At 36.7% G+C, this 16726-nt stretch overlaps 1 protein-coding gene across 6 annotated transcripts in view; it reads left to right on the forward strand.

Annotated features, from left to right (window-relative positions):
- Positions 1-16726, forward strand: part of LOC308700393 (uncharacterized protein) — a 48823-nt gene that overhangs the window by 19928 nt on the left and 12169 nt on the right. For 4 of the 6 annotated variants that reach the window (XM_081382000.1, XM_081382002.1, XM_081382005.1 and 1 more), the window contains one exon: positions 842-2936. In XM_081382000.1, coding sequence (XP_081238126.1) covers positions 842-2936 — 2095 coding nt within the window. Of the gene's footprint in view, positions 1-841; positions 2937-9649; positions 10022-16726 lie in introns of those variants that run through there. The other 2 variants (XM_081382004.1, XM_081382001.1) reach the window with 2 other exon arrangements.

Consider the following 16726-nt stretch of genomic DNA (forward strand, 5'->3'; position numbering starts at 1 on the left):
GAAGTAGGCCTTGACAAGGGTTGTGAGAGCTGCTGGGATCCTGAAGTAGTCAAAGGCTGTCCACAATAGGTTGTGAGGGACTGAGCCAAAGGCGTTAGCAAGATCCAGGAACACCACATGAAGATCAGTTCCCTCCTTTTTGTATGACACGCCAATTCGATTTCCATTTTTGGCGTGCTATCAACACGCATAATCGCTTTTCAGTGTGTTTATCAACGCCGTTGACTTAACGTTACATTACTGTTTATATAAATATATGACCTACCCCAACTCCGTTCCTAAACCTACCCGTCACTGGGGTTAATACCATGAGTCTTCTCCTACCATCCTAGGAAAAAAAAATAGATTCCCCGGTATCACAATAAGACGTGGTCCCCTTTGGAAAACATGTAGATGTCACAGTTTAACGCCCTCAAACGTGAATCATACACGTTTGCCATAAGGCCCAGTTCGACGCCGGATTTACAGATCGTCTAATGCTTAAGGATGGAGCAGTCCCAACAAAAAAGGGTCACGGTCGTGCGTTTGAACCGCAGGCGGTGAGTAAAACTGCTTCAAATACCTGTGTGTTGTTAGCTATCGGCGAGTAAGCACAGCAAGTAAACAGTGAACAGCGCTCGTGATTCTTTAGCTCCGCCCACACGGCACGCCTCCAGCCGCTCGTTTTTTTTCCGAAAAGACTCGGTACAGCCTGTCTTTCTTTTATAAATATAATAAAACTAAAGAATTTTTGGAGCTATAAAGGATGCAATACTACTCTATAGGTACTCAAGATTAACATGAGATTGACTGAAACAGAGTTTTTCACCCCCCCCTTTAATAATTTTCTCTTTGATTTCAGACCTGATGGAAGTGAAGGAGGAGAGTGAAGAACTGAGTGAAGTGAAGGAGGAGAGAGAAGAACCGAGTGAAGTGAAGGAGGAGAGAGAAGAACTGAGTGAAGTGAAGGAGGAGAGTGAAGAACTGAGTGAAGTGAAGGAGGAGAGAGAAGAACTGAGTGAAGTGAAGGAGGAGAGAGAAGAACTGAGTGAAGTGAAGGAGGAGAGAGAAGAACTGAGTGAAGTGAAGGAGGAACACCATGTCAATCCTGAAGGAAAACCATTGAGTCGCTCAAAGACAAAAAATATTTTTTTAAAGAAAAGAGCCAAGAAATCTTTCACCTGCACTCAGTGTGGAAAGAGTTTCACAAGTAAACATAGTCTTGATGTTCACATGAGAATTCACACTGGAGTGAAGCCGTTCACATGTGATCAATGTGGGAAGAGTTTCACATACAAACACAATCTTAATGTTCACATGAGGATCCACACCGGCGAGAAGCCGTTCTCATGTGATCAGTGCGGCAGAGCATTTATTTGTGCATCAGCCCTGAAGACACACCTGACAGTTCATATGAAGGAGAAGCCGCATTCATGTTCTGTGTGTGGAAAGAGTTTTTCACTGCTGAAATCTTTACGTAAACATGAGAAAATACACACTGATGTGAGAGAGTACATGTGCTTTGAGTGTGAGAAGACTTTTACTACAGCGAACTGTTTAAAACGGCACCAGAGAATTCACACTGGAGAAAAACCTTACAAGTGTTCACACTGTGACCAGAAATTCAGTGAATCGTCATCTCTGAAAACACATGAGAGGATCCACACTGGAGAGAAGCCATTCATGTGTGATCAGTGTGAAAAGAGATTCTCATGCAAAAGTAATCTTAATGTTCACATGAGGATCCACACCGGAGAGAAGCCGTTCTCATGTGATCAATGTGGAAAGAGTTTTTCACTGCTGATATCTTTACGTAAACATGAGAAAATACACACTGGTGTGAGAGAGTACATGTGCTTTGAGTGTGAGAAGACTTTTACTACAGCAGACAAGTTAAAACAGCACCAGAGAATTCACACTGGAGAAAAACCTTACAAGTGTTCACACTGTGACAAGAGTTTCAGTCAGTCATCATCTCTGAAAACGCATGAGAGGATCCACACTGGAGAAAAACCTTACAAGTGTTCACACTGTGACAAGAGATTCAGTGAATCGTCATCTCTGAAAAAACATGAGATGATCCACACTGGAGAGAAGCCGCACATGTGTGATCAATGTGGGAAGTGTTTCACTAACAAAATGCAACTTGATGTTCACATGAGGATCCACACGGGAGAGAAGCCATTCATGTGTGATCAGTGTGAAAAGAGATTCTCATGCAAAAGTAATCTTAAGAAACACATGAGGACCCACCCCGGAGATAAGCCGTTCTCATGTGATCAATGTGGGAAGAGTTTCATTTACAAACAACATCTTAAAGAACACATGAAGATCCACACTGGAGTGAAGCCGTTGTCATGTGATCAATGTGGCAGAACATTTCTCTGTGCATCACACCTGAAGAGACACCTGCCAGTTCATACGAAGCCGCATTCATGTTCTGTGTGTGGAAAGAGTTTTTCACTGCTGCAATCTTTACATAGACATCAGAAAACTCACACTGGTGTGAGAGAGTACATGTGCTTTGAGTGTGAGAAGACTTTTACTACAGCAAACTGTTTAAAACGGCACCAGAGAATTCACACTGGAGAAAAACCTTACAAGTGTTCACACTGTGACAAGAGATTCAGTCAGTCATCATCTCTGAAAATACATGAGATGATCCACACTGGAGAGAAACATTACAAGTGTTCACACTGTGACAAGAGATTTAGTCAGTCATCATCACTGAAAAAACATGAGATGATCCACACTGGAGAGAAACCTTACAACTATTCACACTGTGACAAGAGATTAAGTCGGTCAGAACATCTGAGATCACATGAGAGGATCCACACTGGAGAGAAGCCGCACAAGTGTGATCAGTGCGGGAAGAGTTTCTCTATTAAAACTCAGCTGAATCTACACATGAAGATCCATGCAGTGGAGAAACCATATCACCTCAGTCTGAGATCACGGTAAGTAGTTTATTTTCATGTGCTGAGCAACAAAGTTTGTAGTTTTGAGATAATGACTTATGCGTGGTTTGTGAAAATACAAAAAAAAAATGTCACTGAAATAAGGTCATGAAACCCATACTGATTATTTCTTCACAATACTTTTGAAAATTGTATCACATAGCCTAAAATATTTGCTCCAAAACTATGTGAAAATCATCCTGACTGCTCATTCAGAGAAGACAATACATTGATTTAAAGGGATACTTTAAATCTTTAAATGTATTTTTTTTGGAAATAGGCTCAGTTTACAACTCCCCCAGAGTTAAACAGTTGAGTTTTACCGTTTTCGAATCCATTCAGCCAATCTCCAGGTCTGGCGGTACCACTTTTAGCATAGCTTAGCATAATGAATTGAACCGGACAAGACCATTAGCATCTCTCAAAAAAATGAATAAAGAGTTTCGAATGAAAACTTGCGATTTTGTAGGCTGATATTGCTAGGAAGTATACTCTCATTCCTGCGTAATAATCAAGAAACTTTGTTGCAGTACCATGAGTGAAGCAGGCGTAATGATATGACGCAGCGCCTGATAATAGGCTACTGAGCTGGGGACTATTATCAGGTGCTGCGTCATATCATTACGCCTGCTTCACTCATGGTACTGCAGCAAAGTTTCTTGATTATTACGCAGGAATGAGAGCAGGGTGGGAATTATACCGCGGCCATGGCCGCCGTTGCCCTACACTTTGGCCTTCATGCCCCGTGGAAAAAAAAAAATCATCGTACGGCCACAGTGGCCTGTGTGCCCTGGCCCTGTCCAAGTTCCATGTATAAAGCGCCAGTGCGGCATAGTGGGCTTGCTTTGAATTACAGCGAGCGGGGATCTGATTGTTTCACACGAACCGTTGTTCAGTGTTCAGGAAGCACACCATAGCCCGTGATACATTTTGAATTTATTTGGCCCGATGGCGGAGAGTAAAGATGTCCATAAACGGCAGATAATGTCTAAAGTTTGGGATCGCTTCCTTTTAGCGTTGCTGAAACAAGGTAACGATTCTGTCCCTCGCATTTTTTTTTCATGATGGAGGAACAAATATTGTATTGCAGTCTTTGCAAGACCTTGTTTGTAGGCTATGTCACGTCTGTTAAATAGTTACAGACAACAACAAAAAAATGAAAGTCCCCAGCCTGCTTTTCCAAATCCACTCGTACTTTTTGGGAAGAAATAATCGCAAAGTAATTGAGCATAGAAAATTTTCAATTAACAAAAAAATATAATACTACAAAACATGCTAATATACTTAAACTAGCCTAAGTGAAAAACAAAATGCTGTTCTTTTTCTATTTAAAGGAAAAGTTCGCCCAAAAATGATATTTAAGCCATGATTTACTCGCCTTCAAGCCGTTCGAGATGCATATGTCAATCTTTTTTCAGACGAACACATTTTCAGTTATTTTAGAAAATGTCTTAGATCTTTCAGTGGTTATAATGTGAAACTATGGGGCTCACCTCATTGAAGTTCGAAAATGTACATGTATCCTTCACAAAAGTAATCCATCCGGCTCCAGGGGGATAAACGAAGGGCTTCTGAGGGTAATCCGTGCGGTTTTGTCATAAAAATATACATATTTAAAACTTTATAAACGAAAATAACTAGCTTCCGGTGGCGGTCGGCGCGCGTTCATGGAGATAGATGCTGGCGCATGACGTAGAACGCTACGCAGGAAGCGTCGTGACGTATAACCGCAGTCAGAGAGCAGAGCAATCAAAACTCAACGTTCGTTCTACGTCACAACGCTTCATACGTGGCGTCATACGGAAAAAAAGAAAAGGTGGAGGCCAAATGGCCTTGCCCCTAAAATGACATAATTCCCACCCTGAATGAGAGTATAGTTACTAGCCATATCAGCTTAGAAAATCGCAACTTTTCATTTTCCGTCGGTTTTAGTACAAGATGTAACTGGGTCAATGACGTATAAGGATTTTCAACAGGCCAATTTTAAAATACGAAAATTAACAATATATATTGCAATTGTTCAATCATTAAGAATGTTGTGTACATATAAATTCAAATAAAAAATTTAAATTAAGTGATTTTAGTGTTTTTTCATCTAGATGAATTGTCCATAGGCTTAAAAAATGTCATGTGGGGCGACCGTGATTTATCTTAAAATTAATTAATTTCCTAAACATAAATGTATTTTTTTTACATGTTCTCGGTAATTAAAGTGTTTAAAAACAGAGTATTTGAATTTCTTTTAAGTTTTTGTATATAATGATCTCATATTTTTGTTCTGCAATTTCAGTCGCCTTCTAAAATGCAGTTAACAGACTTATTTTTCCTGTTAATCGCATAAAACGGATTGAAATGTTTTAAAAATATAATTTACTAAAGCATATTGTATCAGTGATTCATATTTCAGCCACAGAAATAAGATATTTTATTTTAAATTTAATACAGGGATAGCTTTTATTGGTCGCACCACATAAGTGGTCGCTCCAAATTACACGAAAACCTTATATAGTTAAAAATCTATTTAAAGAGATCAATGAACAATCCATTTTATACAAATTTTTTTATTTAAACCTGGTTTTATAAACATTTCACAGAATTTTCCTGAACATAAACATTTTATAAACTCACTTTTATAAAAAAAAATCACTTCACAAACACAAGTGCACCAATTTAACTTGACTTAGAATTTCTTTCTAACAAATAATAATGTTATAGATATAAATTATTTCATAAAAGTATTGTATACAGGTAACATTTGGAGTCAATAGTTTTCAGTTTACACATTCAGTTTCACATTCAGGCGCAGGCTATAATGTTCCGAAAGATTCTATTTCAAATAAATGCTGTTCTTTTGAACTTTATGTTCATCAAATAATCCTGACATATAAAATGTATCACAGTTTCCAAAAAAAATATGAACATTGATAATAATCAGAAATGTTTCTTGAGCAGCAAATCATTAGTGACCCTGGATCACAAAACCAGTCACAAGTCGCACAGGGTATTCGTGGCAATAGCCAACAATACATTGTATGGGTCAAAATTATCTTTTATTCCAAAAAATCATTAGGATATTAAATAAAGATCATGTTTTATATTTTGTAAATGTCCTACCATAAATTTATAAACATTTATTTTTGTGAGTGAATATAGCAATATTGCAAACATAAATGGACAACTTTAAAGGCGATTTTCTCAATGTTTTGATTTTGTAGCACCCTCAGATTACTGATTTTCAGTTGTATCGGCCAAATATTGTTCTATCTTAACAAATCATACATCAATGGAAAGCTTATTTATTCAGCTTTCATATGATGTATAAATCTCAATTTAAAAAAATTACCCATGTGACATTGACCCATTGAGTGGTTTTGTGGTTTAGGGTTACATATTAGAATTATTTCTGAAGGATCATGTGACACTGAAAACTGGAGTAACGATGCTGAAAATTCAGCTTTGATCATAGGAATAAATTACAGTTTACTATATATTCACATAGAAAAAATATTTTTAAACTGTAATAATATTTCACTCTTCTCCTATCAAGGTACTCTGCTCTTGTTGCAGGGTCAGAATTTTTTCGCTTGGCGGTGGCATCTGGTAAAATAGATTAAAATAGTTTTAAATAAATAAATAGACAATAATAAATACACTACTAATAAATGCATTATTACTAAACTGAAATTACATGCTCTAATTTTTTTTTGTTGCATTTTTCTCATATTGTACAAAGAGTAAACACAAACTGTCTGAAATCTATAAAAAAGACCCCAAATTGCATAAAAATCTGTTCCAAATGATACTAAAGTAAAGTACTTTTTTTATATAAACCGTCAAGTGAATATAAAAGCATAAAACTGCCAATCTTGGACATATATCTATCATGGAAAACAATCTGCAGTGGTCGCACCACATGATATTTGGTCGCACCACATGATATTTTCAAATTCAGTCATAATTTACAGGCACAGAATTGGCCACCTAAACAAAACAAGCTAGCTTGCCAAAAAAGGTCACTATGAATTTTATAATAAAGATATATATTTGTAGAAATAACTTTAAAGGTGCCGTAGAATGGATTATTTTATTATTTTATAATGTTTCCTGGGGTGCCCTTATAATGTTAGTATGTTTTTTAGATCAAAATTTGTTATAATTTAGAAATAAAAGGCATATTTCCTAGCCTGATTTCATTCCCTGGATTAAACACTCTGTTTGAAGGGGCGTGTCTGCTGTGAGACTTCAGTGTTGTTGCCCACTGCTGTGATTGGCTGACATGCTTGCATATGAAATATCTGGCATTAAATGTAGAGCTATCTGGAAAACTTTTACTATTACAGCATTTATACGTTTTTACTATTACAGCTATCGGAATTAACGAATCATGAGAAGTTTAAGTATTTAGATCTATTCCAGCATTGAGCAGATGACAGCCTGTTGATCGCGAGAATGAAGATCTTATCACTGCAACGCGATCTACTGATGCATAAACAGTGTTGAACGACTTTGAGAGAAAGATTATCTGTCTGAACTTGAACAATTACACATCAGAAATTCACATAACCCACTGTTCTCCAGAGGCTCGGATGAAGGAACTAAAAAAATATTTTTGTGTTCATTTGTACATCCAAACACTGAGCAACTGCCATGCTTCGTTCGCTCGTTTGCAAGCCACGATGTCTCTCGAGGAAAAAACAATATCGCGCTGGATCTAGATAACACAGTGTAAATTATTGTTAATAAAATCACTACTTACCGCTTGCGGGAATATAACGTTAGTTGAAATTGCCCCCTTCGTCCGTTTGAGACGCCAAGGGAAGCCTGGCTGCTTGATATTGTTCCAGGTTAGAAAAACAGTCCGTGGTGAAACGGGCAGAGCAACTAACAACTTCGAATTAAACTGTAGCGGTATCAGATTATAGATAGATCTGCCATTTTCCCTATGATCCTCCTCCTGCTTGTTTCTTCACCTGCAGAACTTCTGATGATTCGGCTGCGCAGTTCCGCCTGGCACTGAGCATGGGCTGGCATATGCAAATTTTTAGAGGCGTACATATTAATGATCCCAACTGTTGCGTCACAGTTGGTGTTATGTGGAGATTCGCCTGTTTTTCAGGGGTGTTTTTCAAAAACGAGATTTAAATAAGAAAGGGAAAACTATGGTGTTTGAGACTCACTGTATGTCATGTCCATGTACTGAACTCTTGTTATTTAACTATGCCAAGATAAATTCAATTTGTCATACCACATGACATCCAAATGTGGCAACTACATACCAACCATTACAAAGGTTTATTTTTTTCCCAATTTGAGAGAATTACAAACCTGCTTGCTGCTTCCATGGGTCCTTGGTAAATTGGTTTATGATGTAACTTCCTGTGTTTGAATAGTTTTCAACATATAAGTCCCAAAATGGTAGTTCCTTGATGGTCGCACCACATGATATTTCATAAAATGGACATCATCGGACAAAGTTTGTTTGTATATTATGATGGAAATATAAATACAAATGCTTTGAATTTTTTTAAAGGATTACAAAACACTTTGGAAATCATGCCAAATAGTGCAGAAAATAAATTTGAATAAATTCAGAGTAATTTCAAAGACGTTTTCAAAACAGAAGTTATGGCCGGACGGTCGCACCACATGATGTTTTGACACTTTAAATAACAAAAAAAATAACAAATAAGTAAAGGTTTTTTAAAAGTTAAAGTGAGTACATACATGGGAGAGGTATTATAAATATACAGTATCTTTTTATGCATTTAAACCCATTTTTGCCTGAAAAAATGCAATCGGACAGAAAATTTAGGCGTCACGTCATTGACCCAACTACAGAAGAGTCAAGTTTTAAGTAGGAAAAATATCGAAACTCTTTGTTCATTTTTTGAGAGAGATGCTAATGGTCTTGTCCGGTTCAATTCATTATGCTAAAAGTGAGACCCCCAGACCCGGAGATCGGCTAAATGGATTCGAAAACGGTAAAACTCAACTGTTTAATTCTGGGGGAGTTGTAAAATGAGCCTATTTCCAAAAAAAGTGGAGTATCCCTTTAAAATTTGTAAGATGTGTTTTGTGTGAGAAAGCTTTATGCGAGAGGCGTAAACGCATCATTAATATGTATGGCTTTTCACACCTGAGAAAGACAAAGACCCTCCCTAATGGCCCTATTAGGAGCTATCAGGCCCTGTCATTCTGAGCAAACTTGCACAAAGAATGAGGAGATTTAACCTGTTAACCGTTGCCAGTGCGCCGGCGCACTGAAGCATTTTTTATTTATTTAATTCAAAATTACTATCAGATTTAATGTTATACCTTGGCAAACTGTACATTATTAAAAAGATATAATACTCAAGTTTCAGTATTTGACCACTATTGTATTCTGAGAAACTCATAGTGACAGTTAAGTCTTAATTTGTGTCAGGAGTTATGAAATGAATAAATGAGTCGATACCTTTGATATGAATTATGCGCGTCAGCCGCTTTCATTCATAAAAAACTCCGTGCTGTCGTCATGACAGCGATTCACAAAACAACATCCCTCAGGGCTTTAGCTCAAAAATGGGCAGATTTGGAGAAATATTGATAGATTCTCATAGATTTACATCATATTTCTATAGACAGGAATAATATTTATTGAATTTATTCCTAAATGCGTTGATGTAATCTTTATGAGCGTTTGGTGTTCTGATACTGTTTTCAATCCATACCAGCAGCCTGAGGGCGCCCTCGCCGCCCTGTGCACAAGAATAGTCCATATGAAGAAGTGCCATAATCATGTGACATGACATTCCAGGACGTCACTGATACACACACAGCTATCAGAGATCGCGCCGTAACATGCAGATAAAGATGTTTTGAAGACAATAAACATGATTGAAATGATATTTGAGTTACATGTTTTTCAAGCCATGCCAGGTATTTTCATAATAATAGATTATATTTATAATGTTTTGTGGTAACGTTTGCCATGTTCTTCATGTTCCAGCCTTTTGACAGCTTCGGCGGCAGTTGTCCTTATGTTAATTGTCCTGTAATAACTTATGTATGACCTGACAATAAACATTTTTGTAATTGTGTCTATAATGTGATAGTCTAAACTGATTTTATTTCGGGTGCGGTTCGGGTATCGGTTCTATTTTAAGCGGGTCGGGTGCGGATTTTAATTAATGCTGCTGTCGGAAAACGGGTCAGATGCGGGTTTAAGCACTGCGGGTGCGGGTTTACAAAATTGGACCCGTGCAGGACTCTGGCAACGGTCCTAGTACTGAGCCTTGTGGTACGCCATACTGAACTTGTGAATAAGACATCTCTTCATTTACTGCTACAAACTGATAACGGTCAGATAAGTATGATTTAAACCATGCTAGTGCAATTCCACTAATGCCAACATAATGTTCAAGTCTATTTAAAAGAATGTTGTGGTCAATGGTGTCAAACGCAGCACTAAGATCGAGTAACACTAATAGCGAGATACAACCACGATCGGATGATAAGAGCAAATCATTTGTGACTCTAATGAGAGCTGTTTCGGCACTATGATACGATCTAAATCCTGACTGAAAATCCTCACAGATATCATTTCTTTCTAAAAAGGAGCATAGTTGTGAGGATACTGCATTTTCTAATATCTTTGACTGAAAAGGTAGATTCGAGATCGGCCTGTAATTGACTAATTCTGTATAACAGTAATCTTGCGGTGTGGACTCATTTAGGCTTTCCTGTACCTCAAACAGTAGAGTGTTGGCGCTAGCAACGCCAAGGTCATGGGTTTGATTCCCAGGGAAAGCAAGAACTGAAATAATGTAAAATGTGTACCTTGAAAGTTATGGATAAAAGTGTCTGCCAAATGCATAAATGTAAATTTAAAGTAATGTAATCGTTTGGTTTTTGCCAGGTTTCTGTCAAACACGGCACATCTAGGTTATAATCTGAAATCATATCATTAACAATGAGTGCTTTTGAAGTAAGGGATCAAATATTCAGCAACCCAAGCTTTATCATTTGCTCATCTGTATTATAGCTGTTTTTTATATTTTGAACATCAATAAAATTTTTACCTTAGATGAGTTTAAACGTTTTTTTTTTCCTAATGTCCTAATTCGGGGAATAGACACAGTCTCTATATGATGATATATAGGTGAAAGAGGCTCTATGTGATTGGATTTATCTGACCTGGGTGACGTGAGACAGCTAGCAGATGGTCGCTTAAGCCAGTCTGACTGCTTCCTGACCTGAGCCCCAGATTGTCATGTTTGAGCTCTAAGACTATGAGCCATATTACTAGAGAGAAGAGCAGCACCATCCCAGGAGGGATGAATACCATCTCTTTCAACAGGTCAGGTCTGCCCCAAAAACTTAGTTTCACCCTTGAAAAGGGTCTGAAAACTTGGTCCATAGATCAAACACGCTTGCATGAATTAATATGAAACTCAGTACACGTACAGATCTCATCGGGCCAAACAACTTTCCCTTGGTCAAGTTTTACGCCAGCCCAACCCCGTCAGCTATTATGGGTTGTTTGGAGAACGCTTGCTCTGGTATTTGAAATAATCCTCCTAGGCAGTTCTTTCAATTGCCACCAAACTCGGTCAGCATAAAGTCAAGACATTGAGGATGCTAAATTGCGGACGGATTTTTGATATCTCGAACGGTTTGGCCGTGGCGAGGAAACGAATTTATGGCGAGAAAAGATAAAAATGAAGTGTTATAACTTCTGCATACATTAACTGATCTTGATGAAACTTCAGCAGTGTTCGTGGTAAGAGGCCGATCACATGTATGTAACTATTGTGAGTCAAATTTATAGCGCCACCAACTGGCAGCAGGAAGTGTGTCACTTTCTAAATGCTTTTGACAAAAGTGAGGGGGTTAATTTTATGTACAGTCACAAAAATCAGTACACATATTGGTCTCATCGAGCCGGACAAATTTCTAATTTACAGTAATTAGCTCCGAGCAACAGGAAGTCAGATATTTTGGTTTGAATGTGGATTTCTTTGCAAAATCAGCCTCTGAATTTTTACCCACTCCTCTTAAGTGGTTTATTTTATTCCCACCAAACTTTTTCAACATGATGAAAATACATTAAAGAGGCTTAATTGTAAACCGATAATAAATATCTCAAACGGTTTTGCAATGGCGAGGGATTAAAGTAATGTCAAAAAAGGAAACACTAAAAATTATACACCATTTATTTCTATATAAAATTATACAAATATCAGAACTAAACCCATTTTATTCTTTTTTTTTTCAATTTAATAATTGTTTAAGTTTAAAAACATCCAGAATGTTTTTTTTTGTCCAAAAAATAAATTGTCATTCATAAGTAATAAGTCAAAATAGTGTTCAAAGTCAGGTTAGCCTATTGTATCTATATAAAAATATACTAGATATGTGACAGTGAGGAATATTTTACCAGCGGTTAATCAACGTGTGACACCGCTGGGGGCTTTTGAATTGCTAACTTAAAAACGAAAGAAAAATATGTTTGTCCGCACTGACATAGATAATGGTGCAGAGCGAGCGCTTTCAATGAATTCCTATGGAAGTAGGAATGAACTAAAAAAAGTTTGTTCTTCTCTGCCCGTTCCTCGCCACACCATATATATATATATATATATATATATATATATATATATATATATATATATATATATATATATAGGTCCTTCTCAAAAAATTAGCATATTGTGATAAAGTTCATTATTTTCCGTAATATAATGATACAAATTAAACTTTCATGTATTTTAGATTCATTGCACACCAACTGAAATATTTCAGGTCTTTTATTGTTTTAATACTGATGATTTTTAGCCTGGTTAAAACCAGACCCTTCTCAGTTGAAACTGAGTGAAGGGTCTGGGGAAGCTATGTAGACGAATCATTTCCAAAGGGGCGTCACCAACCGACGTAGCTCAGCTTGATTGACAGGTGATCTGACCAATCATACTTCGCCATCCGCCATTTTGTCCGACAAAGCAGTCAGGAGAGTAGATTAACATAGGAGGATTTGAACTTGAAAAACGGAGTGTACTGACGCCTTTCCGTGGTTAAAACAACATTCCTTCATTATGTTTGTTCATGTTTATTTGAGGCTATAAATTAACTAGAAGGAAGAGATGATCGGTTCACAAGAACAGCTTTAACTGATGCTCTACAGCGATCTGTCACGGCACATTAAAGAGCAACAAAACGGTATTTATTGTTTAAATTTCTTTTAAAAAATTACAAAATTTGAAAGCTGAGACTTTGTTTAATATGTTTAATATCAAACGTAACCGAAAAGTAGCCTGCTCTGTCCTGTCTGTCAGCGTGTTGTCAGTCTCCTCTCTGCTCCGCAATGTATTTTTCACTGCGTGAGAACTCCTTCAACGTCGCTGCGCCGTCGTCATCATGTAAATCCCTCCCCAAACGTTTCTGATTGGTGCCGCGATTTCGGCGGCACAGTAATGAGTTTGAATGGGCTCTTCTCCAGACTATCCTGAAGACAAAGGCTGAGTCCCAATTCGCCTACTTATACTACGACCTAAAAGTATGTACTTTTTTTGTGATGAAAAAGTACATACTTTTGAGTGTGTAGCAAAAAAGTATGCACGTTCTGGGACATACTTCGATGACGTCATGCAACGTGAACTTGAACGTGGTTGCCTAGTTACGCACACCGCGACTGTTAACAAAACATTTAACATTCCATTCATTCTTATATATCCAATATAATTTTATTTACTATTCCCATCTTTTTTTCCACAATACATTTACAATGTGTTTACCAAATTGAGGAGTGAAGCAGGGCGTCGTCGTAGATCAACCAAACGCAGGTCGTTTGTGAGGCGGCTGGTTCTGACGTTCATGTGCAAATGTGTGTAACGAAAGCTAGCGCTACTTATTTTCTGAGTTAAAATATTTAAAGTTTATAGTGTAACTATTGTTTAACGTATTTTATACTTAATCTTATACTTATGTATAATCCTTAAAAATACCCCGATGAAAATGAACCATGCTTTTACTATAGTAAAAGTGTAGTAACCATGTTTCTTTGGTTGGACTGATAAAGTTAACATATAAGTCAGACAGAAACAGAAATACATAAAAAAGACACTTGCATGACACTGTAGGCTACTAGAGCCTTTTTATTTATTGTTTTGTAGCCTGCAATGAGGCGCTCGGTATCTTCGTCGGACCCTACAAGATAAACACGGTACTTTTTTGGCACAACATAAACCCATTAATATTACGAGACAATAAAATATAACTTTAATTAGGGTTAAACATTTGAATTCTTACACTTAAAAACTGAGGGCGCATCTCCGTTGCTGCATCCGACTGCCAGGTTTACATCACCATCATCACCGCAAAGCTCCTCCCTCCCGCACGCAATGGGTTGTGGGCAATATTAGCCGTTAGAGTGTGCATTGATCTGCACTTCGAATTCTAACCGGAAATAGTAGACCATCCGGGTATCTTTGGAATACTCATTTCAACATGCTACGATTTGGGACGTACTAATTCTAGTTTCGCATACTATTTAGGACGGATAGTATGCGAATTGGGACTCAGCAAAAGAGTATAGAAGCCCAAGAGGCGAAACTCTGTTGTGTTATGGGTAACAGTCTGTAGATGGCGCTGCGGAGGCGCGTCCGCCATTATGGACTGAAAGCTGCTGAAATCGTTAGCGCCAGTCAATGGCAAAATCCATTTTAATAGGCGTTTATAGTTCATGTGTGCACTTGCTAGATTGCACATCTTTTTTGTACCTTTCCGCCTGTAATAGGACATTCATAGATTGTTTTTGTTCTTCCCATTGAAACGTTTACTGTGTGCACTTTCACTGAAGATGTTGAAAAAACAAGTTAATATTTTTGTGATATTCTATGTAAAATATTAACTGTCTTTAGAAATGTTCATTTATAATTTTATTTATTTATTTATTTTTCCAAATCATATATATGGTGATGTTCACTAATTTCAAAATCAACATTTGAATAAACATCTTATTACTTATATCTTATTACTGTGTGTCTGCCTATAGCCTAGCCTATATTATTTCATGAATTTCTGTTAGTCATATAACTAGGAAAATGCATAATAGAACATAAATATTGATAGATTAAAGTTTTGCAGTAATTTTATAATTTTATCTTTGCAAACCGTAAGTGGTAGGCTAATGAAGCCGATTCGGTGGGGGACATACCCTTACTAAAAAGTACTATAGGAATCTTATAGTATTTTGGGACAAAATATTATAGTAATCTTATAGGAATACTATAGTAATTTGGGACATACTACAGAAGTACGATAAGACTACTATATAAATACTGTAGCAGCTTTAAAATATTATAGAGGTATTACAGAAAATCACAGAAGTATGTTATGTTCTGTAATACCTCTATAATATCCTAGAGCCGCTATAGTATTTCTATAGTAGTCTTATAGTACTTCTATAGTAATATTTTGTCCCAAAATACTATTTTCCTAAGGGTAATTAGGCCATGCATAACCAACACATAGACGTATATTTTCTGTCATTTAACGTCATTTAACGTCGGTCATCCTCATTAATGTATTTTAAATTGTTTTCATATTGAGATATGACGGCCAGAAAAAATTAAGTTATGTTAAGTTTTTGTTATGTTAAGTTTTTCAGTGCCATTGACTCCCATTATTTTTCGGCGTTTTCCTTCAGTTTTCAGTCCATAATGGCGGCCGCGCCGTAACGTCATGGGGGCAACTGTTGCTATGGAGCGTTCTATTGAGTTTCGCCTCTTGGGCTTCTATACTCTTTGCTGAAGAGAGAATTGAAATTCGCCGGAAGTAGTCTGGGTTTTCCCAGGCTAGATGATTTTGGCATACAGCTCATGAAAACCCCAAATCTCAAAAAATTTGCATATTTCATCCGACCAATAAAAGAAAAGTGTTTTTAATACAAAAAAAAGTCAACCTTCAAATAATTGTTCAGTTATGCACTCAATACTTGGTCGGGAATCCTTTTGCGACTGCTTATATATATATATATATATATATATATATATATATATATATATATATATATATATATATATATATATATATATATATATATATATATATATATATATATATATATATATATATATATATATTATATATATTAAAACAATACTATTAAAACAATGATCTGACTGGTTTAACTTAATCTCAACTGGGAGTTTATTCCATTCCATTGCTGCCGTGTACAAGAAGGTGTTTTGCCCAGAACAGCTCTTAAATCTACAAGGAACTATGTCAGTGGCATTACCTCTAGTTGAATAGCTATGAGAATTCCTAATAAGCTTAAAATAATCTTTAAAATACTTTGGCTCATTCCTATACAAAATCTTTCGTGTCAATCTCAGTTTCAACTGTCTCACCCTGTTTTCAATTGTCAACCATTTTAATTTATTACGTTCGAGAGAGCCAACATGGTTCCTATTGTTGAGGTTTAAAATCAACCTGACTAATTTATTCTGTGCCATTTGAAGTTGAACTTTTATCCTCTTTGGGGTGCTGCTGTACCATGTAGTACAGGCATAATCGAAGTGTGGCTGAATTAAAGCATTAGCTAACATTTTTAAAGTTTCTTTATTTAGAAACTGAGCCTTATGTGCCAGGAATTTAATTCTTTGGTTCACTTTTATAATAACCCTTTGACCCATACTTTCTCCACTCACAGAACTATCCAAATCACAGCCTAAATATTTTACACAATTTTTAGCTTCAATCTGGGTGCCACCCACAGAAATTTTGAGCTCAGGAGTTCTACTCAACTTTAT

This window comes from Scardinius erythrophthalmus (genome assembly GCF_964197995.2).
Source record: "Scardinius erythrophthalmus genome assembly, chromosome: 1".
Classification (NCBI taxonomy): Eukaryota; Metazoa; Chordata; class Actinopteri; order Cypriniformes; family Leuciscidae; genus Scardinius; species Scardinius erythrophthalmus.